Genomic DNA, 21,703 nt, shown 5'->3' with positions numbered 1-21,703 from the left:
CTTCACACCGTGCCTGCTGCTCAGGCAGGGAAAGAGGGGGTTCCAAGCTGCAGGCTCAGACTCCTGGCACTCTGGGCTGGAGGAGCCCCAACACCCACACTCTGAGAAATATCGCACTAATTTACTAAGGCCAGGACTCATACCAAATAAGTTTATTCACAATTGCAATGGCGGGTATCCTGTAAACAGGAGCACACTTGCAGAAGCAATACCGTATCTTTTATTCCCTACTGTCCAAAACTTGTTCCCTCCCCTGGTTCCTCACAGGCTGTGTACTTCAGGTTCATAACTTACCTGACCCTCGTTACTAGCCATAGTGTGCTCCAGTTAATACATTCATTGACAATGTTTTCCCAATTAGACAGTTTGTATCTGAATACCTAGTTTCATCATTCTCTCTGCAATAGGTTAGTCCCTGCTTTGGGTATATGTAACAGCTGTCCAGGGATTATTTTATCTCCTAGTTTCAATTCAGTATTCTTAAGAAGTGGTGCTATTATTCCAGTCCCCTCTATCCCTGTCACCTATCTTCAGGCACAATTCCAGAGACTTCTTCACGCCACTCTCCCTGGATTCTTTGTTCCTCATCTTCCCAGCCCCTCCCAGTATAGTGCTGTGAAGTCCAGTGCTCACAGAGATACTGCACACCTACGCTTGGGACTTGGAAAAACTGAGTCTGTACTGGTGAGCGCTCTTCTGAGCATGGCATGCCATTACACTTACAGGCTCTGATTCCCTGCAATTCTTTTAGTCTCTCGCTTCATCCATCTCTAGTTGTGTCCCTCATGGGACTACAGAATCATGGATCGCAACTCCACACTCACTTTGCACTAATGTCTCAGTGATACTTTATGCAAGCGTCTCTCCCGACCCCCCAAGCAATACTTTAATTTTCTTACCTTAAACAGACATGCCAGGACTAATTTTTGATGATGGTGCCTATAATTCCCTGAGACTTCGCAGAGTCTGCCTTTCAATAGAGCAGCTTCAGTTTTCCATCAGCTGTGCTGGGAAGTCACCCCATCACCTCCAAGAGGAGCATTGAAATCAGCAGGGTGTGCCTCTACTGGTTACAGTGCGAGATAACCCCAACAAGTGACTGGATCCTGGATGAGCTCCCAGACTGAGAAATGTCTCAGTAATCTTCTGAGGCAAGGTCTCATACAAAGTAAGTGTATTCACGATAGCAATGCCAGGCATCCTGTAAGCAGGAACGCACTTGTGGGAGCAATATCATCTTTTATTTGCTACCATCTGGCACTGGTTCCCTCTCCTGGATCCTCACTGCCTGAGTACTTCAGGTTCACAACCTACACAAAGCTTGTTACTAGCCATATACAGGCAGAGTTATATTACCAAACTTTAAGTTTTTTGTTTTGTTTTTTTTTTTTTTTTTTTTTTTTTAGGAAATTCATTTGCCATTGATGTTTCACAGCCTTTAACCTGTTTTTCTCAGCTTATCTTTCCTTCCTTATTTCTTGCGATGGAATTCTCCGCTGCCTGCTGACTTGGCTATCTCTGAGAGAACGCGCCGTTAGTGGTTTGTTTAAGTGCCTTTTGCTACTTGCACAGCTAGTAGAATTTCCAATTCAAAAACACAACTGTCACCACACAACCTCTGGGCCAGGCAGGGAAAGTGCAGTCGACGGAACTGGCCAAAGCAGCGGCACCACTCACCACCAAAGCGCCCACAGCCTCCGAGGTAATTAGGCGGGCGGCCCCAGTAGCGCTGCCCGCCCTCAGCCCCGCCTGCAGCTTCTCGCGAGATGTGTTCTGCTCCCGGCATCCATTTCGCGGCCGGAGAACAGGGGGGGCGCCGCTGAGGGAAGATGAAGGCGGCGGCCATGTTGGGAGCTTTAGGGCGGCTTTGGTGCGCGATGTGCTGAGGGAGTCTGCGCGGAGGAAAGCTGTTGCTGGAGGATCGGCGAAAAGTCAGTCTCGAATCGGGAGGAGAAGAGTGCCTTCTACGTTTCTGAGCCGGGCTTGTTTCGTTGTTTGTGTCCGGCTTCGGGAGCGCTCGGCAGGGAAGGAGGGGGGGGTCCCTGACCGAGGAGGCAGCGCCATGAGCGGGGGGACGCCCTACATCGGGAGCAAGATCAGCCTCATTTCCAAGGCCGAGATCCGTTATGAGGGGATTCTGTACACTATCGACACCGAGAACTCCACCGTGGCGCTGGCCAAGGGTAAGGGCCTGGCGGAGCGAAGGAAGGGTCCCGGAGACGGGGCGGGAGAGAACGGGCAGCTCGCGGGGCCCGTTGGGGCCACGCAGCGGTGGAGCGAGAGCCTGAAGCGGCGGTGTTGCGGCGATGAGGAGGTTCCGGAGTAGGCCTGCAGCCCCAGCGGGCTCAGCGGCGGCTCGAGGGGGGGATCCGGGGGTTCTGCCTAGAGCTCGCGGCGTTCTTCCGCGGCCCGTGATCTTCCGCCCGCTTCCCCTCACCGGAGCCCTGGTGGGGGGGTCTGTGGTGGCCGCGACGCCGCAGAGTGGGGGTGGAAGTGAGGGAGTGCCTGGGAGAGCCGTGGCGGCACGGCGTGGCCTTTATTCCGCCGCGGGGGGTGGGGAAACCCGACGGGAGCGAGGGGACCGCCGCGAAAAGGGGTTGGAGCCTGAGTTGGACGGGCTGGGACAGGAGGGGCTGCTAGAAGGAGCTATGAACGAAGGGGAAGTGAAAACCTCCGCTAGTCCTGAGTTAGCAAGAGAGAGTAAGAGAGGAGGCAGGAAAAAGGATTTATTTGCATTGTAAAAATGCCAAATCAAAAGAGGCTGCGCACTGCCGAACAGTTCTCATCCCACGGTGGGAGATGACTGGAGGCAGCTGCAGTCTGCAGAAGGTGCTGTGAGTGCTGGGTTGTCGACCAAGAAATTGGTCGAGAGCACTTCAGGAGTTCTTTGTAAGCTGTATGGCACTGTAAATTAAAATCGGGTACAGACAGGTGAGAGAATGTGTAAGCCAGAGAATATGTGTGCCAGAAACTTACGGGGAGTCGGTTTACGGAGTGAGTGTTGGAGACCAGCAAGTAGAAAAAAAAAAGTTTGAAACTGTGCAAGCGAAAGACTTTAGTGTTTCATGTACACGACAGTGCACTTTCAACACGAGTCTGGTAGCCATCACAGTGAGTGCGTAATGTTCAGATCGAAAATTAAGTGAAAATCTTCTTCATTCTTAAAAACTCTATGGTATTTTAATTTACACTTACTCAATCTGTGTAAGTAATGTAAACACATGCATAAAAACCCATTTTATCTAGCTGATAGGTAAGGAGAAAAATTACTACTTGTGTAAATTAATCTTCTGGGATTGAGAATATTCCAGAGCTCTGTTCATGTTCAGTATGGTAAGCTTGTCATTTTAGCATGATCACTGTCTGTAATACAAACAGATATTTATATGATATATTACGTAGTTGATGTAGATACTTAATAGTTGTTCTGGAGTTTATGCCATGTAGCAGTTTGTTTGCTTTCATCGCTCATTGGCATTTGTGGTATTTTTCTGTTTGTGTACCATGTCACTGTAGGGCCCCTCCCACCCTCCAGCACATAGAGATTTATTATTTAAGGAATAGATTGCTTTATCTTGTGAGTTCTTGTATGTATGTTTTGAAACACTTCATATTTGGTTTGGTTGGCATGCGTAGTTCGTTTACTGGGCTTTTAGCTCTCTTGATGTGATCTTATTTCTAAAATTGCTTTCGAGTTGATTTACCTTGCTGAAAGTGAATTATCTGTTCAAAAAAGATAGCTAGTATTTCTTTATATGAGAAAAAGATGAATACTGTGATAAAAAAAAAAAGTTTAGAAATTCCACTTGAATGCTATGGCTGTTAAGATTCATACAGAAGCACTTAGAAAAATCCTATTCTTGTGGAGCTTGTGATAGTTTTACCCGAAGTTAGACAGATTTAATACTGAGCAAGCCAACCTTGCATGACTTCTCAAGAGTGATTAAGTCACGTTATGGCATATCTGCCAAAGTGTGGTTATTTAAGATGGATCAAACTACAGTCACAAATCTAATCCACTTTCTTACTCTAATAAAAAATGTAAATCTAAATCATTTTGTTTGCTTTAATAGAATTTGGCTGAGTTAGCTCAGGAATGTGTGTTTTGTAATACAGTGTTATGATTCAGAAGAAAATAAAACTAGTATTTCTAGGCCACTAAGAACCTAAAATCTTGCAATTAATCTGAAAGCTGATAACAACCATGTTAGGCTTTGAAATAGCTCTCTGTGCTCCTGAACAAAACGTTCAAGTCTGTAGACAAAGTTTCTGAACAAATGAAAGCTTAGGTCATATGCATGTGTTAGGACAGCATGTTTATATATGAGGTGACAAGTGTGGTTAATCATAGCTAGATCTGTGAAAGAAAGAGTGTATCTTCACTGTTTGCAGCTGTATGTATGTTGATCCGGGTAATAGCAGTTTTACTGCTAAAAAAAAGGAGGCACTTTGCTTCTGTGCTTGGTGTCATGTGGCTGTTATCTGGGTTGAATGCATGACAGTTTGTCATTATTCATTTATTATCCATTTCATATTATTCTTTTTCTCAACTAAAATAGATGAAATTGTTTGTGATGCAAAGTATAAAAGTAGAATTAGAATCTGTTCTTGAATTACTATAGATTTGCCTGACAATAGGGCTTTCAGTGGGCTCAGCTGAAGTCAGATAAACTGAGGATGTGCTTGTGAAATGTCTTCAGTTATCTTAAATCTTGTGTGATTTGGGCAGAAATAAGATTTTCGGGCTGATAATAAAATACTGATAGTACTCTTCAGTTCTTTGAGGGATAATCTGTTCTTGTTCTGTTGTGTTAATTTTGTTTGCAAAGCTATTAAGCTGTGGCAAAAGTGTAGTTTCTCTTGTGAGTTAAAGGAATATAGGAATTCTTTAAAAATGTTGTGACTGATAATGGAAGGCAGTGCATCTTTTCAGAAATTGCTCGAGTCTGTTATTTATAAGTTAAAACTCCAATTAAAAGTATTAAATTACACGGTTATTTGAGGCTTTTATATATTATTGATGCATGTGTTTCCTTTGGATTTGTAGCTTTCCAGAGGTAGTGTGTGGTAATAAAAAAATACTCTTTCATTCTCAATTTTCAAATTAAATTAGTTTAAAATGTCTTTCCAATTCTACTTTTTTTTTTTTTTTTTTTTTTTTTTTTTTTTTAACATTTGATCCAGACACTTTTGGAATGGACTGCTAGTGAACCACAGATAGGGTCATGTTTTCTTTCTTTGAAGTGATTGCTGCCTTGCTTGGAGCAGTTGTAGAATAATCATGACTGGTTTTTGTTGATCTTATGTTGCAGCATTAAAAAGTAGTTGTTATCTTTCCAGCTGATAATACATGTCTTTCTATTTCAAGACACCGACTTGGGAAAAAAGATTTTTAATGTAGGTAAGCCATGGAAGAACAACCAGGCTTTGTTCTATGACAGCTAGCTAACAGTAGAAAATCCTTAGGGATGTGGATATGAGGAAATGAGATGCTGTCTTTCTGTTGTAATGCATCAGTTTTCACTATCAGCTGCTGGGACTTTGTTGCATTGGGCAATTATAATTAATAGATACTAAATTCATGAAAGCAACTTCATTAATAAGCAGTTAATGTTCTAGTATTTTCAGCTGGCTGTGGTAGTATTATCCATAGTCTGATGAAACACGCAAGAGCAAACTGTACTTTGCAAAATATGGAAGAGTGAGAGGAAATGAAAATAAGCACATGACAATTATCATCTTGTAAGACTTAAAAGGACTGTGGTAAATCCATTCAAAAAGGCAACCATATATTAAAACTTACTTTGGCCAACTTCAACATTACTACTATAGCGTACTTTAATACATCCTGCTGTATTATACTACTTCATTATCCAAGGAGACCATTGTAACTTCCCCCATCAATCAGAAAATCCAACGCCTGTTAAATGAAAAAAAAATACTCTGCTAGTCAAAAGCCAGTTTGTGTATTGTACTAGCAGAAGAGGATTCTGTTCTCCACTAATGTGAATTATAGCAAACACGGAGTTCAATTAGTCTCTGCATACAGCACTTAGACAGTCTTACCAGCCTTACTTTGTATGTATCGTATAGATACAGAAGTCAGCCTTTCTCCACTGTTAAGGGATCCGTGAGATATTTGATGACAAAAGGAAGGCTATCATTACCAGAACAAGTCATTGCAATTACCATCTCTATCTAAAATCTTACCACCTTTTCTCTGTAACACACTTAGATGGCTACACACCATTAATGGAATAAGATTAATGTGAAGGAGTCAGCTTGTAGAGGGCTCATACTCATTGGAACATTAACTCTGCATTCTCTTGCTCATAGGAGCATTAACAGAGTGGCAAGATGTGGGGGAAGTAGACATGAGTGGGCTTCCTTCTGCATACAGAGTTGATCTTGGCACACACAAAGCTCAAGACGTAGACAATGTGTTCCTTAACTGACCCTGAAAAACGACTTGATAGAAACTTAATGAAAACCTACTCCTTGCCTTTTTTATTGTCACTGCTGTACTGAAGGAAATGCTCAGGTCTTTGCGAGAGTTTAAGCTACTTCTGACTTCATTTCTGACTCTTTTACCTAGTTAATGTTTGTAAAAGTCTAAAAGAATCATAGAATCATAGAATTGCTCAGGTTGGAGAAGACCTTAAAGATCATTAAGTCCAACTGCAACCTAACCACACTACCCTAACTCTGACAGCCCTCTGCTAAACCATGTCCCTGAGCACATCCAAATGGTTTTTAAACACATCCAGGGTTGGTGACTCAACCACCTCCCTGGGGAGCCTATTCCAGTGCTTAAAAACCTTTTCTGTAAAGACGTTTTTCCTGATATCCAATCTAAACCTCCCCTGGCTTAACATGAGGCCATTTCCCTTCATCCTGTCACAAGTGAGAAGAGACCAACGCAGCTCTCGCTGCAGTCACATTTCAGCTATTTGAAGAGGTCAATAAGGTCTCTGCTCAGCCTCCTCCTCCCCAGACTAAACAGCTCTAGTTCAGAAGTACAGGTGTAGTCTGAAATGTCCCGGAAGACACAGCTGGGTAGAGCTCTAAGACTGCTGCTGCTCTAATGCCTTACCTTTTTGATACTCTGCCATATTTGTATTTCTGATCATGCAAAATTATGGCAAAAAACTATTTCATTCTAATATTCTACTGTATTGTCCATCTTTAGTATTAATTTAATGTTAATAAAATCAACTTTGGTTATACTTACCAACACAATAGGTCAAATGATGCAGTGAAGGTCCAAAGTTACTTTATTGTTTATGTAATATGTATAGGTGGCCAAAAATGGAAGTTGAATCTTTGATCACAACTGAAATAAATAAGTAATTCTGAAAGTAATGCCTCCCATTTATTTCCATGAAAACTACAACAGATACAAAGAGCACAATAGCACTATTTGATAGAGTAAGTTAATGACTACCAAACACTACTTTTCAATGTAGTTATCACCATTAGCTGTGCATTTTTGCCAGCAGTGATCAGGAGCCTGCATGCTGTGCTTGTAAAAATCTGTATCAGTGGAGGCAGCTCACTATTTTACAGCTGCTGTAAGGTCATAATTGCTAGGGAAATATTGCCCATGCAGTCCATCTTTTATCAAACAGCTGGAAGTCAGAAGGCTCCAAATCTGGACTGTGCCAGGTATGGTAGGACAGTCTAGCCAATGTTGGCAATGTGCTCCTCAGACTTCCAACTGATGCGTGGCCTGGCGTTATGTTACAGGGGTAGGGTTGTCTTCCTGTCTGCCCTGACTCTGGAAGTTCAAGCCTTCAGATTAGCATTACCATGTAGTGGTCAGAGATAGTTTGCCTGGGTTCTCAGTCTTTTTTTTTCTTTTTTTTTTTTTTTTTTCCTGTTGAGAGAGAAGAAAGGTTTGTCTTGTAACAAAGTTTTGAAGTTGTCTTGAGCATCATCTGCCTTTTGACAGCTCTTAAACACTCCAGTAGTGTTTGGAGCAGGCTTTCAGATGCACAGAAAAAGAAAAGTTCATTGTAGTAGGTGATAAGAGTATAAGCTAGTAGTTACAACCATTTAGTGTTGTTTCTCACTGTCATGTTGTATCTTATAACCCTCAGCTCCCAAGCAACTTGTAGTACTTGACTGTTCATGCAGGACTCGAAGAAACAACAGTGACGGAAGATGGTATAGCCTCTGAAATAACTTGGTGTTACTTCATATAGCTCTGTTGGAATCTCTTCTTGTGACTGATGGTTTTATGACTGAAAATAAATACCTAATAATGTCTCAAAACTGCTTATGCATCTGAAAAAGAAGGGAAAACTTATGCTAGTAAATTAAAAGTGAAGTACAGATGCATAAATTCTAGTATGTTACAGTGTGAACGAACTTCTTAAAAAGCTGAAACGAAGAGTTGTGAGGTATTACTGAAGGTACTGCAAGTTGATGTTCAGTAGAATTTGATGCTTTATTCTTAATTTCTTTCAATTCACTGATCAATTTTTGCTTATGTAGCTCCAGCTTTTGTAGACACGTCCTTTGTTCCATCTTGTTTTCAGCAAAGATTGGCACAAAGGTGAGGAAAGGTCTTGGAGAAAGTAGCCATGTGATGCTCTATTGTATGCATGCAGTGTTTAGTGGGAAGGGAAAAGCATGATAAGCATCGTTACGCAATCTGAATGTTGTTGGAAGTCAGCTAAGTGCATAGAAATAAATGTAATTTCTCAGTATGTGCACGCTATGTCGATATGCTTAGGAAGGTAATTCTGCCCCAGTTAATTTACTTAATTTGGTGAAAATCATGTGAAACTTAACACCAGCAAGCAAAATACATTCTGCTTCGTGAAAATTGTCTACACGTACTACAGAGAGCCTGACTTTGGCTTGAAATATTCATTCAAATCTTAAATCTACGGAGAAAGTTTGCTTTTGGTCATCTTTAATTTCAGGTAATTTTAGCATGATCTTTCTTTCCAATTTGCAAATCCGTAACATGAAGTATAATCTCACGTAGCCCTTAATTCACAGGACTGGCTTACCAGCCTTTATTGCTACATGGCATCTCTACTGTTAAAATTAATGTCCAGAGAATGGTAACATAAGCAAAAACTGCTTTGCTCAACTTCACTAAGCGATGAAAATAATTATTCAGCCCATGACTGTGCAAGTGATGTTTTAGTAAAGAGCCAAGGAGGCACCTTTCTGCTTCAATTTTAACTGAGATTTGCAAGATCAAATTTCTTGTTTATGTCTGAGTAGTTAATAATGGTAAAGAGTATGCTGTCTATATAATAAGTGCTTAATGAAATCTTATGCTTTTTATTTAAAACTGTTGTTGTGTGAAGTATATTTGAAATATTGGTTAAATGCGAGATGGTTTCCATTTTTGCAGTTCGTTCCTTTGGTACAGAAGATAGACCAACTGACAGACCTATACCGCCTCGAGATGAGGTCTTTGAGTATATTATATTCCGTGGTAGTGACATTAAAGACTTAACTGTCTGTGAGCCACCAAAGCCTCAGTGTTCTTTGCCACAAGACCCTGCTATTGTTCAGGTAGGTCAAAATATATATATTTTTTATTTGTTGCTGAAGGTATAACATAGCAGCTTTGAGTGTTCTCTAGCTCAGAGTGCTTAAAAAATCAAATCTTTGTTGAAGTTCACAAACCAGTGTAAAGAGCCATGGAAAGACTTTTTTTTTTCCTCTTCTGAATCATGTTCTTCACCATGAAAAATCAGGGTTGAAATCTAACTCTAGCACAGTTCACTGGAATGCAAAAGTTAATGCATTTCTAATGCTTAGCTGGTTGATAAGATAAAAATCCGGATTATTCCTTGCAGATTATACCTGCAGTCCTCCAGGATCTTCTGGTAAAACTAGTACAGCTGTTCTTGTCAGCGTTTATTGAGATCCGGGGAGTTGCGTTAATGTTAACCCCAGTGTTTGTAATAAACTCACTGTCCTCCGGTATCTTAGGGTCTTTCATTGGTCATGTGGTTTTGAAACTTTAGGAAAAGCATGTAGCACTTCTCAGGTTTGCTGACAGAAGCTTTTATGGGTGTGTGACAAAAGTGAAGTCCAGTATTAGAGGTTCCAGGGAAGAGCTTGCACGTTTTAGGGTACTGTTTTGACAGGTCTGTGGTATTGGTATGGTGAAAGCAATTTCTAAACTGTACGCATGCTTGTGAAAATGTTTTCTGCTGCTGACTGCTTTGAGGTTTTTCATGCAGAGTAATTTGCATACTTAACTATTTTTGTGTTGTCTTTGCTTCTCCACTGAAGTGAAATAATTGCTATGAAAACATGCTCTTGGAAGTTAAGGTTTTTTTTTGTATGTGTTAGTCACAGCTCTGGTGTTAGGTGAAATCTTAATGAATAGTTTCTGCATTTCTTGCCTTATAGAGCTATTTCCTACTTCTTGTGTTTTTTGTCTTTAGTCTTCACTAGGATCTTCAACAACATCTTCATTCCAGTCTGTGGGGTCCTATGGTCCTTTTGGCAGAATGCCTGCATACAGTCAGTTTAGTCCAAGCCCGCTTGTGGGACAGCAGTTTGGCACTGTTGGAGTTGGTATGTTTATGTTTATTATTTTGTGTTTTCCTATAACTGAAGTTGCAAGTATGTGTGTACTGACAGTGAGTGCTTATAAGTCCTTCAGTGCTTTATCTAGGGGACAGATCCAGAGTATTCAGTCTGTATCTGTCTGACAGTTTAGCTGAGGAGTATTAGGTTTCTTATAGTCTTTGCACCTCTAATCAAAGTATTCATGTGATTGGGAACTAAGCGCCCTCAGAGGGATGAGTGGTGAAGGGCTCATATGTTCATGAATTCATTATATTTCATATATATTCATTATACTCGTCTTGTATTGTTCTATTTCACAAGTGGTAGAGGCAACACCTCCATAAAAGCCTCAGCTGTGCTGTGAATACTTGGTTTCCTAGGCTGATCCAAGGTAGTGTGTGCCTCACCAAGGATTTGGATGTTTTCCTAGTATAATTGGAACCTGCATTTGTACTTAAGATACAAAAGATCACTAATGATCAATTTATTTCTTTAGTGAAGAATACTTTTTTTTTTTTTTTTTTTTTACTGAAATGTAGCTGTTGGCTTTCAGTAAGCCTGAAGGTGAAAGCCTTCATCTTTGTGTGTGGGAAAAGACCACAGAGATACTCCTGAGGTGGAGTTTCAAAGGATTTTCTTTTCTTTTTTTTCTTTCTGTATTCTACTTTGTATTTTATCTTCTAGGATCTTATATTCTTGTAACTATTACATTGACAACGTTACTCCTGTTACTGAAAATGTCTCATGTGGAAGGAAGTCAGCAGAACTGTCTTTTACTATCAAGTTTTACTTAAGTTATATTTTTGTTTGAAAGATAGGAAGTTGAAATATAGTAGTGTTTGTTCTGGACTCTCTGAGATGCTGACCGTGCTCTGTTAATGCTTATGATATTAGCTTTTTTAAATAAAAAAACAAGGTATTATGGCCTGATAAGCTTGTTAAGTGAGAAGGTGATTGTCTAACTGATGCCTTCACTGGTCATTTTCATATTTTTTAGCTAGAGAAAAGTCTGAGGTCTTACAACTATATTATTTCTTTCAAAGCAGGAGGTTCGTTAACGTCTTTTGGAACAGACTCTTCAGGCAGTGCTAGCATGTCCCAAAGCACTGCAGTTGGTTCTGCGTTTACAACAGATGCAAGAGCACTAAAAACACAAATGTCTCAAGGTAAATCTTTTTGAATAACTCCTTTCTTTTTGACCAATCATTTCCTTAACTTCTGTTACTTAGGTGGTTGCCAGAAATGTAACCAAACAACTCAATTCTGTCATGAAAACATATTAAAACATTAAACAAAAAAAACCCACTGTGAATACCTGACCTATAAATGTTTTCCTACATCTAGAATGATGCATATGCTGCTTAAGCAAGTGTGTTAGTGTTGGCAGTTAGACATTGTTCTTAAAATGTCTTCATTGTGGAGTAGGACTTAATTCAATCGAATAACTTTAGCAGGTAACTACATATGGAAATTTGGCGTGTGGTTTTATTATAGTATGAGGAAGCTGAAGGTACTTCATACTGATACGATTGTGAAGTCCGTCAGCCTACAGTTCTTTGTTTTTATTTCTAAAGGTATTCATGTGTTTAAATAATACTTACAGCAGACTTGAATGTCTGTACAGATAGTGATGTTGACAGGTAAGTCTGCTTAACAGTAATAGAAACTGCATGATTTATTGTGTAATATTGCATAAAGAAGCAAACTGCAATAAGGTTAATTCTTGATACTTTCCTGAGTGGCAAAGAGAGGAGAAACTAAATGTCATGCAACTTAACCCTCATTTGTCCTGAATGTCTGTTAAGTTTGCTCCCCGAATCCCGAAGGCGTATTTCCTGCTCTTCCAGTTTTCATTGCTGTGACTAAAGGTTGGCACAAACATATGGTCCTCATGCTATTTTCAAGTGTATTTAATTACGTTAGAAGACAAAACAGTTTGGTGTTTCTGAATTCTAGATGGAGTTTGGGAACCAATAGGGACTGCTTTCAGGGATTAGTTTTGTGATTACCAAAAATAAATTCTAGTTTGTTTAATTAATTATTCTAAGCATTTAATTTTTTCTCTTAAAAGTGTAGCTTGGTTTCCTGTAGAAGTTAAACATGTATGATTTTTTTACTTAATACAGTGTGTTTCAGATGAGCAAACATTGTTCCACAAAATTTACAGGGGACACCAACAAGTTTTTTAGTGTATTTTTGCTTTTGAAAGCAATTGTTTTAGATCATGTGTTGTGACTGTTCCATTTTTACGGAATGCCTATTCTTTTCTTTTTCTTGGAACTTAAGTCTTATCCCACTAATTTCTTAGTGTATTTATCATATCATAAATTTGTGAGATCAGATCATCAGATATCTCAGTTCTAAAGATGTTTCTGACCCCAGTCACTGATGTTGCAAGCTGAAATGTATGGGCAGCAGTTTATGGGGAAGCTTGCACAATTTCTTCATCTGCAGTATGCATGCCACCAGCTATCACTATTCATTATTTTGTAGTGAATGCAAGATATTGTGCTAGATGAAATAAAACATAAGTATCATAACAACTCTGCCTTTGGGAGCAGTTGCTTTCCATTTGGCTTTCCAGGGATGCAGAAAGAGTACGTATACCTGCAGGCAATCCAGGCATTTCATTCCAAAGTTAAATGCACATTGTGGATGTGTTGGTAGGGATTAATTGTCCTACCCATTTTTTTTGTTGTTGTTTTAGACTAGGGGAAGGGGAATTGATAAATCTGCTTCATTCTGGATTAGTGGATCTAAGGGTGCAGAAATATTTATTTCTCTTTGGACACAGCAGTCTTGACTGGTAAGGCAGATAAACCTGTCAGTCTGGATTGGTTGGGACCAGTAACTTGAATTCATGGATGAGAAATAATTTTTGTTTACTTGTTTTTTTTAAAGGTCATTCAAGCCCTCAGATAGATCATTTGAGAAGGAGCCCCACCATGGAACAAGCAGTACAAACAGCTTCAGCCCACTTGCCTACTCCAGCACCAGTTGGGAGGAGGAGTCCTGTGCCAGCCAGACCTATGGTGTCTGCTAGCCAAAAATCATTAGAGAGTCAAGAGCACAGACGAGGTAGCTTTGGTTCATTTTCATGGGGGTTCTTTTCTTCCACACGCATCTTAAGTGCTCGTTTTGAGGTTAACATGTAGGAATTTTCCTGCTGCCCTTTACTAGTAAACTGGCTAGCAGAGACCTGGATTTCACATATTGCTTTTTAAAGTCAGATATTTATTTATTTACTCTATTATTAAGAAATTAAACTCATATTTTACTTTCATAGGTTTGCATTTCTTGAAAATCAGAGCCATATAGCAATTTACATAAGCATGGTAGAAAATACCTAATTGGATAAACAAACATCTTTTTATTTCCAACTTTAGCTGAAGCACACAAGGTTTCAAGATCAGAAAATGAACTCAGAAATGAAAACAAACGACAAATTGGTAAATCTTATTTTGAGAAATAGCTATAATTCTAGTTTCAGACTTGAATTATTAATTTTTTTAAAAGCCTGCTTTAAGAAATGCAGCATTATGTGTACTTTGCCAAGTGCTAAGACTTAGCTTTTAGTGTGCAGAAATCTTAGTCTTTCAGTTCACCTTATAACATAAAACTTTAGAATTTAGAATGTTTTCACAATATTGTTTGCAGTGCATTGATTGGCTCATGGATTTGTAAGCATAATAGAATGAAACAAACTTGGTATCTTTTGAAGAAAATACTCAACTGAAAAGAGATGAGCATTTTTAAGTCTTGAGAAGGCTTTTAATGACTGCTAGGAAGTCTTTTAGTACACCCCAAGGTTAGAGCATTATGCTTTCAGTGTCATTGCTGTATTCACTGTGATTTTAAAAGTTGTAAGCTGCTCCAGCAGGATTTGTAACAACAGAAGTGCAGGATGCATGAAGTCCCAACTTCTACTCCAGGAACTTTAAAAAAAAAAAAAGTTTCCCCCTCTTTAGTTCCAGGTGCTCCTTCAGCACGGAGAGGCCGTGGAGGTCACCGGGGAGGCCGAGGAAGATTTGGTATTAGGAGGGATGGCCCAATGAAATTTGAGAAGGACTTCGATTTCGAAAGTGCAAATGCACAATTCAACAAGGAGGAAATTGATAGAGAATTTCATAATAAACTTAAACTGAAAGGTAAACCAACTCTTGCTTTAGATTTAAGTGTGGGTAAAATAAGCGTATCTTGCCCTTCAATTTTTGTTGCTGCCATGGGGAAACAGCTTTTAAGAAGTATTACCTTCAAAGTCTTGTTTGTGGTAGCGAAAAATAAACCAATTAATAATTAAACTGAAATTGCCTATTTAATTCATTAAGTATTTGGTTAAATACTGAAGTGTGTGCTTTGAAAGAATTGTAAGTTGAAAGGATGTGGCATACTTGAGCAAATCTGTCTGTTAAAAATACTTGAGCAGAAGTCACATTAGTGTAAGTGTTCTTCTGGAGAAGATGCAATAAAAGCAAATCCATATTTGTTTTCATTTTGCAGGAGAGCGCATGAGGTTTTCTATGTGTTAAGTTCCTGGTATTTCTTTGCCGTTACTCTTTTCTAAAGAAACACCAGAGTAATTCATATCCGTGTTGCTAGCATGTTTATTTTATTTTCTGACAGGATTCTGGTTTTATTACCTCATTCTCTATGACCAGACACCTGTTGGTTGTTATGGCTGCTAGTTTTTGGACAAAATGCTATAAAAACAAACTTTTCCATTTTAGCAGACAATGGGCTAAAAGTATGTCGGGTTTCAGCGTAAAGTAAAATCACCAATGGAATCCTATGGGATTTGTTCTGGATCTTTTTTTTTAATGATGATGTGACACATAAATGATTAGCTTAATGTGGATACTAAATTTTTCAGAATAGTAAGGAGAAACCTTGAGAAATGGTTTGCTGACAACACCAAATTGAAGAAAAGTGTCAATCTGTCTGAGTGTAGGAAGACCCTGCAGAGTGATCTAGACGGGTTGGGTTGGTGAGCTGTGGCCAATGGGATGAAGTTCAACAAGACCCAGTGTCAGGTCTTGCACTTCGGTTGCAACAACCTCATGCAGTGCTACAGGCTTGGGGCTGAGTGGTTGGAAAGCTGTGTGGTGGAAAAGGGTTTGGGTGTCTTGGTGCTTGGCTGCACGTGAGCCAGCAGTGTGCTCAGGTGGCCAACAAGGCCAATGGCATTCTGGCTTGCAGCGGAAGGAGGAAATAGTGTAACCAGCAGGAGCAAGGAGGTGATTGTCCCTTTGTACTCAGCTCTGGTGAGGTTGCATCTTGAGTACTGTGTTCAGTTTTGTGCACCTCATTATAAGAAAGACATCAAGGCCCTGCAGCATGTCCAGAGAAGGGCAGTGAAGCTATTAAAGGGTCTGGAACAGAAACAAGTCTTATGTGGAGGGGCTGAGAGAAATGGGATTGTGTAGTATGGAGGAGACTCGGGAAACCTTATTGCACTCTGAAAGAACGTTGTGGTGAGGTGGGGGTCAACTTCTTTTCCTGTGTAACTAGTGATGGGACAAGCGTTAATGGCCTAATTGCATCAGGGGAGGATCTGCATTCAGATTAGATATTAGGGAGAATTTCTTCTCAGAGCAGTTAGGTGTTGGAACAGGGAAGTGATGGAGTCACTGTCCCTGAAAGTTTTTAAGAAAACAGTAGAGGTAATTAGGAACGTGATTTAGTGGGCAATATTGGTGGTCGGTGGATGATCTTAGAGGTTATTTCCAACCTTAATGATTCTGTGATAAAGAATTACAGAAACATCTTATGAGACATAGTGGTAGTGTGTGTTGTGGAAGTTTGAGTGAAGAAACAAGTTCACATGTGACATGGTGAGATTTGAGCTCTAAGTATTTAAAATGCAGTTTCAGGATGATAACAAGTAGCTCTGTGGAACTATCAGCTTCTACTTCAGTACAAATGAAAACAAGAAGTAGAACTTCAGACATTATTAGAGAAGGAATATAATGTGGAGTCAGTTAAAGGCATGTCTTGAATGCTGGCCCTTGACTTGAGACTTCAGAATCAGGACAATGAAGAAGGGTAACGGGGGCAAACAAGATCATGGATAGGCTTTGATAAGAGGACTGATGGAAGCACTTAACTGTGTAAAAAAGGTGGCTAGGAGCTTATTAAACAGGTGACCATCAAATCCATTTTGTCAAGATTTTGTTTTGTGTATTTTTTAACTCAAAAACTATTGTTTTTAACTCAGAATATAGAAGAAATCAAACCTCTAGGGAGCAGCAGTGAAACATTCTAACTCATGTTTCAGATTGACTTCCACGTTCTTTTTAGGAGAGCTTACTATAGTTTTTTAACGTTCAGGTGTTTTTTTGGAGGGGGAGGTGTGTGTATATATGTCTTGGAATAAATTAATATTGCTGTACTGTTTAGTCTGATGGCCTGGAAGGAATCTGTTTACTTCTGTTTTCCAGAAGACAAGCTTGAGAAACCAGAGAAGCCTGTAAATGGAGAAGACAAAGGTGACTCAGGTGTAGATACCCAAAATAGTGAAGGGAATGCAGATGAAGAAGATCCACTTGGACCCAACTGCTACTATGACAAAACCAAATCCTTCTTTGATAACATCTCCTGTGATGACAATAGGTACAGCTTATGAGGGAAAGCTTGTTAGTGTACTTAATGTGTCTGTGTTGGCACCACTCATTACAATAGTCACCAAAGGCTACATCTGCATGTCAAAGACAAAATGAAATGGGAATGTGGAGTACTTCTGACTGTATATGCTACAGATTCTCCTTTTCCAGTTTAGGTTTTTTGCTTTGCTATCAATTAGCACCTTAGTTAAGTCAATTATTATTTTGCTTTTATAGTGGTTTCTAAGTAGATTACATAAGTTAGCAAGTAGTATTGTTTGAATGGGAAGATAACATTACAGGAAGAAAGAAGCTTATGATTGCTGTGGGCTTTTTTATTATGCATGTTGATGTGGATTGCTGACTGAGTTTGAAGAATGAGGGGTGAGAGGGAAGGTTGGGTGTATTTTACTAACAGCTAGATAAGGTTAATGCATGCAACTATAAACTCCTACTTTCTTGTTCTCTGTTCTAAATTGCAAATGGCTCTTTTTTAATACGTCACGTGTGCAGAGGTTACAGACCTTGCTATTCTCTACAGGAAACTCTACAGGAGTGTTTTTGATTTATAACCAATATCGTAACACACCCCTTCTTACTGAGTGAAATGAGTTGTGGCAGACATCTAGGTTTTGCAGAAGCATAGTTTGTAACAAATGATGATGATGTATCATTTTTTATTTCACTGCCTTTGTGGTGATTCTAGCAAAACAGGGCAGCCTTCATTCTAAAGTGTTTTAAAAACAAAACAATCTTTGTTCCTATGTATGTGACAGGGAACGTCGACCAACCTGGGCTGAGGAAAGAAGATTGAATGCAGAGACCTTTGGAATACCACTGCGTCCTAATCGTGGCCGGGGAGGGTTCCGAGGCAGAGGGGGGATTGGTTTCCGAGGTGGAAGAGGACGAGGAGGTGGAAGAGGTGGTTTCACTACTCCCCGTGGATTTCGTGGTGGTTTCAGAGGAGGTCGTGGAGGCAGGGAGTTTGCTGACTTTGAATATAGGGTAAAATATATTTAATCTTACTCTAACTTGATCAACTGTGTTTGGAAACTAGTAGTATAACTTCTGCTGCTTTTAGGTTCGATATTGAACTAGAAGTTCTTGAATAGTATTGTGCAGATAGACTCAGCTACTTAATAGAAAGTCTGTTGATTCTTGTTACTTACCATTGTTTGGCTGTCAACAGCAACCAAAAGCTGCCTTTAATCCGATGTCCTAAATATGTGTTCTGTAGCTGGATTTGAAGAAAAATATGAGAGATCTACAGATCTAATGTGAGAGAAGAATTAGAAGAATTGCAAGAGTTTTTCTAGTCAATACTGAAAAACACAGAGAAGAGACGACTTGTAGTGTGCAAGGAAGTTCTTTGACTTCTTTGTGAATGAGCTGGCACAGTGCCTATGTACTTGTAATATACTACATAGCCCTTAAAATAGAATAATTGAATTTAAGTGTACAGATGACCTTTTGCAAAAGACAGGTCAAATGTATTCGACATATGTAAGTTTGTTACACAGTTTGTAATTATATTGTAGCTCAGTAGCTACTGGGAAAGCTGAGGCAAGATTGACTGTTTTTTCAGCCACTCAGAGCAAAAAAGAACTGTGGGAGATAAAGCAAAATCTTGCAGAAAAGATCACTACCCATCCCATAGATAATACTTATTTTCACCTTTTGGAAAATATTTTATTACTTTAAGTAAATATGAAGAGGGTTAAAGTTTCTTAAAGCATTATGCGCAGGTTGCCATAGAAGTCTGTTAACCAAAGTAACCTGATGCACAAACATGTTTTCATCATCATGTAAACATATAAATAGTAATTTGGTCTGCAGAAGCTGTGGTGGCTGAATTCACTGTTTCTCTTTTAGAGTATACTTAGTCAGTTTACTTTTGCAAAACTATCAAGGCATGCGCTTTCCTCTTTCCTGTTGAAGATCTTAACTCCTTATCAGCCATTCCCAGGAAGAAGTTGGATGCCACCCTCTGCTAGTAAAGCAGTGTGTTCTGTGCTAATGGTATCTTAGCTGCACTTTCTTGTTCTTAAAACAACCCCAAATCCTCCTCTTATCAGTGCTAATGGATCAGACAGATTATATGAATTATGAGAGCTTGGTTACTTACAAAAATAAAATCTTTTCATAATTTCATTGCAAGCTATTTTTCTAGACCTCATCTTCAACTTGAATATTACCTTATGAAGGAGCAGAAATGATGTGGGCACACTGTTTAAAATCAGTAACAAACATAATTAACTGAACTAAAGCAAGCAAGTGTAGACTTTTACAGTTCTGACTCAGACAGAAGAACTTTTTCTGGTAGCTTGTGAGCAGTAAGAAATTTTGCAGTGCAAAATCATTGCGTTCTGATTGAAGATTCAATTTTTTTTTTAAAGCCTTTTCATAACTGAAGATGTCTGTCCCTCAGCCATTCGTTCCTCAAATTGCAAGAATTAGCCCTGTGATTTAAAGAAGTTTAGTAGCTGAGCATGAACTGAAATGAGGAGTTGAAGATCATAAGTAGGTTTTTGTGAATGAACATTTCACAGTTGTCTGGATAAGTAGGAGGTGGCATGCAGGCAGAGGATCTGTGCTACAACTTCAGTCGGTGTGCTGTCTCGGTGTTTGCCAGTATTTTGACCAGCTGCTAATGTGGAGATGGGAGAAATCTCCTTTCTGATTTCAGAAAATCAAAAGTAGCCATTGGAGCATATCTTCTCCCAGCGCTGTTCCCCAAATTAACCTGTCATTTTTTGTTTTGCAAAATTAATTGTAACATTCTACTGTTGTTCCCTCTAGAAAGACAACAAAGTTGCTGCATAGTCTACAGGAAAGCTGAAACTGCGTGAACGTCTAGAGCTTCTTGAACCAGAGAATTAGTTTCAATCTCTGCAAAGAATAAAGTTAATTTGCTGTATACTTGTCACCAGCACTGGGATTTAACTATTTAATTTCAAAGGGGTGTAATGCAGTTACTTTTTGAAAAATGGCCATCTTTGAAAACAGTGAGCATTAAATATATTTGAAACAGAAGGATAAGTAATTTCTTATGTATAGTTAATTATAAAGCAGTACTTCGATGGAGTTTAAGTATTTTTTCATCACTGAAAGGATTTTTCTTATTACTAAACTGTATTTGATAATTGCTTCAAGTTGTAAGGACAATTGTATGCAGAAGGCCGTCGATACTGTGAGTGTTTTGATCCACTGAAGGTTGTTTTTTGGAAATCCTGTAATATCCCTTTTGAGATGGTTGTACTTTATCAACTAGGGTGCTGGACAGTAGAAAACTTGCTTTGTCAGTCAGATATGTACAAACAGTAAATACTGTTTCTTAGGCAAAGGAAACTTTTTATATAGTTGTAAAATTCCATTATATCCCATTGCCAAAGAAACATTACAAACTTTGTATAGCTGTATAAAAAGCAACTAATTTTTTAAAGAATAAACATTTTTAAGTCGGCAAACATACTGTGTTATGGCAGAAGTTGATATGCTGAAGAACACTGAATTAGTTGTGGTTTTTTCTTTAGCAGCTTTTTGGGCTTAAATTTGATTTTATATTTGGAGTATAATGAAGATTTGGAATGTTCTTCCATTACACAAAACTGGATACGCTCTTCGCTTCTCTTGCAAGCAATTGATTTTGTAGTTTCTGGCATATCACAGGATTTGACCAAATGAAAGAGATATTTTTCAAATGAGGACAAAATAAATTTCATATGTCCAAATTTTCAATTAATTTTACTTAGTGATAAATATTAACTTCTTTTTTTTTAAGAATGGACCAGGCACATGAGTTAAAGCGATTCTTCTGGAACGCCTGGGCCAGAAGTGTGTCTGCATTTGTCAGTTCTTGAAGCGTTAACTTTGTTGTAATACCCGTAGACATAAGCAATTGAGGAATTAGTGTTTGGAGTTGTTTGCGTTTGATAGGCCATAGTTTGGAGAAGATGAGACCTGGTTCTAAGACATTGCATCCGCAAATGACATAGTATGGACTTTCTGCCAGTTCTGATGCCTAGTTCCACTTTGTGGATACGCTGAGATAGAGACCCGGTCATTTGTGTCTGTATATGTATGTGAAGGCCACAGGAATAAAGGGATCCAAAGATTAAACGTTTTGATCTAATTTACTGATTTTTTTTTTTAACTTCAAAGTACTCAGTGGTGATAAAGATGCAGAAAACTGCACTGTTGGAAAGTTGGAATATTTAAAGTGGGTGATAGAATCTTAATTTTATAACTTTTGTATAGCACTCTGAGGAACTATTTTGTAATTGGTTTCCTTATTAAGGTCAAGTATTTGGCAGCCGTAGAAGTTAGATAACGTTGTTAGTAACGTTTTTGCATGTGAACAGCACTGCCTTGTGGGCGCCGCCGCGGTTGCTCCGAGCAGCTGCCGCTGTGGGAGCGCGGGGCCGCCGCACGGCTGCGGGCGGGAAGCGGCCGTACGGGCGGCTGCGGGGCGGGGGCTCTGTGCGCAGGGAGCGGGCAGCGCGGCCACCGGCGGGCTACTTTGTTTCATGGAAGCGAGGGGTTTTTATTTTCAACCG

At 39.4% G+C, this 21,703-nt stretch overlaps 1 protein-coding gene across 3 annotated transcripts; it reads left to right on the top strand.

Moving 5' to 3' along the window:
- Positions 1 to 1,791: 1,791 nt before the first annotated feature.
- LSM14A (LSM14A mRNA processing body assembly factor) lies at positions 1,792 to 21,266 on the top strand. Of its 3 annotated transcripts, none has more exons than XM_052687326.1 (10): positions 1,792 to 2,183; positions 9,374 to 9,537; positions 10,422 to 10,554; positions 11,595 to 11,714; positions 13,450 to 13,626; positions 13,935 to 13,997; positions 14,517 to 14,696; positions 16,986 to 17,157; positions 17,924 to 18,152; positions 19,947 to 21,266. In XM_052687326.1, the coding sequence occupies exons 1-10, from the start codon at positions 2,063 to 2,065 to the stop codon at positions 19,968 to 19,970; spliced, it is 1,383 nt and encodes a 460-aa protein (XP_052543286.1). In that variant the 5' UTR covers positions 1,792 to 2,062; the 3' UTR covers positions 19,971 to 21,266. The 3 variants fall into 3 exon arrangements, with proteins under 3 accessions (XP_052543286.1, XP_052543285.1, XP_052543287.1); XM_052687325.1 differs by having other exon boundaries at positions 1,793 to 2,183; positions 11,592 to 11,714; XM_052687327.1 differs by lacking the exon at positions 13,935 to 13,997 and having other exon boundaries at positions 1,793 to 2,183; positions 11,592 to 11,714.
- Positions 21,267 to 21,703: the final 437 nt, after the last annotated feature.

This window comes from Tympanuchus pallidicinctus, unplaced genomic scaffold (assembly GCF_026119805.1).
Source record: "Tympanuchus pallidicinctus isolate F22 unplaced genomic scaffold, pur_lepc_1.0 scaffold22, whole genome shotgun sequence".
Taxonomy (NCBI): domain Eukaryota; kingdom Metazoa; phylum Chordata; class Aves; order Galliformes; family Phasianidae; genus Tympanuchus; species Tympanuchus pallidicinctus.
Note: the sequence above shows the minus strand (reverse complement) of the source record. Positions and strands in the feature narration are given on the sequence as shown.